At 43.7% G+C, this 4024-nt stretch overlaps 1 protein-coding gene across 1 annotated transcript in view; it reads right to left on the bottom strand.

The window, feature by feature from the left end:
* The window catches only part of LMO4 (LIM domain only 4), a 45800-nt gene extending 42265 nt beyond the window's left edge, over window positions 1-3535 (bottom strand). The window contains exons 1-2 of the mRNA XM_069737522.1: window positions 3190-3535; window positions 351-589 (exon numbers count right to left, since the gene is read on the bottom strand). Of these exons, the coding sequence (XP_069593623.1) occupies window positions 351-586 (236 nt within the window). The 5' untranslated portion in view covers window positions 587-589; window positions 3190-3535. The remainder of the gene's footprint in view (window positions 1-350; window positions 590-3189) is intronic.
* Window positions 3536-4024: the final 489 nt, after the last annotated feature.

The following is a 4024-nucleotide window of genomic DNA, read 5'->3' as shown; positions in this document are numbered from 1 at the left end:
ATGATGGACATCTAATTAATCTGTGCTCACATCTTGCGCAATTAATGGGTTATTACTTAAGATGATTACATCCAGAAGTCAGGAAATGGATCATTTTCTAAAAGGAAGGGAATGCAAAGATGCCCAAACCAGTTTAGTAATTAGGAGATTCGACATGTTCCATCATGTGCGGAGTGGAAACTATGTGCAGATAAAAATCCGGCAATATTTCACTTATTTGTAAAGGAGCATTAGCTTCGGACTTCGGATGTTATCATCACAAGATTTGGCTTAGACAATGTTTTGGACTGAAGTTAGGACTGGAATTGTTGGGTACACAAGATAAAAAAAGAAAGTAGAGACACACGTACCTGATGTAGTCATTTCTGCAGAGAATCATTCCACTCTTTGTGTAGCACGAGGTGCCAATTTCCCCAAGTTGAGCCTGACAGCATGAACACTTGAGGCATCTACTATGCCAGTAGCTGTCCATAGCGTAGAGCAGGAACCGATCTGCAATCTTTCCTCCACAACCTGCGCACCTTTTCCAAGAGAGGGTGCTAGCGGTCACAGGGGGAGGCTGGGCACTACTACCTGGGTTCACCATGGTCTAAAAAAAAAAAAAAAAGAGTAGAACAAAAAAAAAAAATAGAAAAAAAGAAAGTTACTGAGGATGCTCTTCAATCGTCATATGGTTTTCTAAAACAGTAGCAAGTCAGTGGATCCAGCTAATTAATGAAGACTGGAAGAGCCTATTTATTTTGTTTGGGGTCAGTGATCTGTCAAGAGGTTCCACCCACCAGATCACTTTTACTGAAAGTCCTCCTCCCAACTGTCTGAAGTTGTGCCAGGACTTCAGGAGGACAACTTTACCAGATATCACCAGTAGCTTTTGATAGAAGGCATAGTTGGGTAGTAGGGTTTGCATTGGAACCATATTAATCAGGAATAACTTCACTGAAGAGGATCTTTTTGGATCATTCAGGGCTCTTCTATAGATATGATCCACCAGCAACAAAGTAATTTACCATATTCATCACAAAAAAGTGAGGGGTAAAAAAAAACTTATTGGACTTTTTTTTTCTAATTTTTGAGTTGCTATTTTCCCTTTGTTATGCTGGCCATTTAATCAATGTCTTATTATTGTTGGATCAGCTGAAATCTCATTTCAAAGGCAATCAATGAATGTCATTTTGGAATTAAGGAGCCAATAAACCTGGGTTGAACTTTAGGAAGCCCTGCTAACTTGTTACACAAACAAATAACACTTTTGTATCACTAATCTGTCCTTGATCAGCAATTTAAATGCAATGAATGGACACCTTCAAAAGGCTTCCATTTACAGATAAGTCAGAAACAGACACAATTGAACCTGCAGACTGAATCCAACATCTGTCAACACAATTTCAGAAGCAAAGAACCACTTTATCTCAGGACCATAAGCAGTCATTTCACCAATCTCAAAACCCTCTTTCCTGGTCTAGATGAGCATAAAGTACCTAAACTAGGCTCATCTAAACTGTGCCACCATCTCTAGAAGGAGATCTAGGGAAACGCAGTTATATGATCGTGTATCCACAGTATCTAAACTTCACTGCTGGCAATAAAACTGCATGTTTTTGGATCAAAAAGAACCTAAAATGAGGGTTTGTAACCCTCTATACATAAGTACTTCCTCCCAAAACATCATATTTCAAGAGTGACCTAATTGTGTCTTCTAATCAATGGTTTGCGAAATGCCATAATGACTTTATAGCACGCCAATAGTGATCTATACGAACTGGAGACACGATGTTACATATGTGTTTACAAATGTACATAAGAACCACTGTCATGGGAAAAAAAGAAAGTTTGGAGCCAGTGAAGTTGATGGCAATATTTGAAGACATTTTGCTAAGGACAGTAAATAAACCACATAATCTGCTATAATCAGAACTGTACCTTTTAAGCTGTAACAAAACACTAGGACTTGGGAAACGGAACCACTCTAAAAGCCATTATCTTTGTGTACCCAAATGCATCATACCTTTATGTAAATTGATTTATCTGATGCATTACTCAACGAATGGCTTTTGGTAACAATTTCATCTCCAACCCCTAAATGAATCTGCATTTCCTGCCCAGAAATCCACCAAGTGTTTTCATGTCCTTTCTTTTTTTTTTTTTTTTTCTTCCCCTCTTAGTTTCGAATTTCTTTTAGAAGGACAGCCTACGACCGACCTCGAGCCTTGTCAAAAGGTAAAAAAAAAAAAAATAATAAAAGAAACGCGACACTGCGCCAAGGCATCCGGTAACCACATTAAGTAAAGCTCTTAAAGACAAGCAATACCTTAATGCTGATTAAATCTACTAGAGATGAATCCTTCTTTACTGACCAGAAAGGACTCTCAGGATAACTTATAGGGAGGGCGCTCATCAAGTTTCATCGCAGTCGAGGAAATAAAAACCTTTTAACTTTAATAGAACTGCTACATAAATTATATAGCCAGGCAATTTAGGGACTGTAGAGGGAAGCCAGCAGTGGCAGCTAGAGGCAACAGCGGCGACTCCTGTTTAATGGAGATCTCTAGAAGAAGAAGAAGAAGAAGGGAGGCGGGGGCGGAGGAGGGTAATTTGTAATACAAAAAAAAAAAAACTATAAGGTGGGTTTTAATTAGGCTAGTCGGTGGATTACCAGTTCAGAGACCTATGGCCACTTTGATCCTCGTGCCACTGGGTTTCGCAGAAATAAAAGGCTTCCCAGTTCTCCCTTCGAGAAGGCGGGTGGCGAGCACCCAATTTACAATTAGGCTGGGGAAGCCTTTCCACACAAAACAGAGTAGAGGAAGGGGTGGGAGAGGCATCTGTATGGGGGGGGGACATATCTGCTGCTGTCAGGGACTAGTGAGGTTTCTTCATTCTGCGTCCCACGACGGAGCGGGAATAGGGGGCCACTGCTCCCTCCCCATGATGCCACTGAAGGAACCCTACACCCAAAGTCTAGCTCCATACAATCTATTGTTATGTCTGTAAGCAGCCATTGGAGAAGGCTGCCCATAATGCTCATCAATGGGATTGCTGACAGGACGTCCAGACACATAGGTGCCCCCCCCCCCAGAACCATTACTTTAGGTGCCATGCACTTACATGACACACTTTCTCTCAGCTCTGCACTTTAAGCTTCCATGATTAACCCCTGCAAGTCACAAGCACACAGAGCTCGCTGCTTACCTTTCCCTGCTTCCCAGAATCACAGTTGTAGCAATGTGGCTAATGCCCAGCTCCAGTAACAGGGAAGGCAGCGGTCCGATCCAAGGTGCTGCTGCTGCTCCCCACAGATCCTGCCCGCCGGGACCGGTAAGTTTGCTCCTGGTCGCTGGCCAACTCCTGCGGTGTGCTGCCGGTGTGAGGAGCCCTGTGAGCGCCTGCTGCTGCCTGCACTGGAGGCCCCGGCTCTCTCGCTGCTGCTCTCTCTCAGCTCTCTGCTCTCTCTCCAGCCTGACATGTGTTACTGACGGAGCTGAGCCCAGCACTGCTGCCTGCTGCCTGCTGCCTGCTGGCTCCTCCCAGCCCAGTCCCCTTTTCTGATTGTTCAGGCGGAATAATAAAACGAGCCAAGGGAAGGCCGGTGCCTGAGACTGGGGGCAGTGCACAGGCAGGATGATGGATGGATCAGGTGGAACAAGCCTTTTTATTTTTTTTTTTTTTGCATGTTTGCCCCCCTTTTTAGAAGTCATTTAATTGAGAGATCCAGTCCCAAGTAAAGACCCGAGCTGCCTCTGACAATGACAATTAGGGACGTGTAACCCTTGCACCAGCAGCTACATGGTTAATCCAGAAGTTTTGCAGGGTCTCTTTGCATAGGAATGCAGTGTGTGCCCTCCGCTACGTCTGCGGCACATCGGACGCTTTAGTTTGGGCAGCGCTGACGCTCACAATCGGGGCGCTTTTTCACACATAATAATTGGCAAATGTTCACACAATATTAGCACCACTAGGAGCTCGTACATATAACCAGACGAATGCTATCCATGGTTTTCAAGGATAATTCTCACCTCCATGTGTT

Source organism: Ranitomeya imitator, chromosome 8, assembly GCF_032444005.1.
Source record: "Ranitomeya imitator isolate aRanImi1 chromosome 8, aRanImi1.pri, whole genome shotgun sequence".
NCBI classification, from domain to species: Eukaryota; Metazoa; Chordata; class Amphibia; order Anura; family Dendrobatidae; genus Ranitomeya; species Ranitomeya imitator.
The sequence above is the reverse complement of the archived record's forward strand: the minus strand, read 5'-3'. Positions and strand labels throughout refer to the sequence as shown.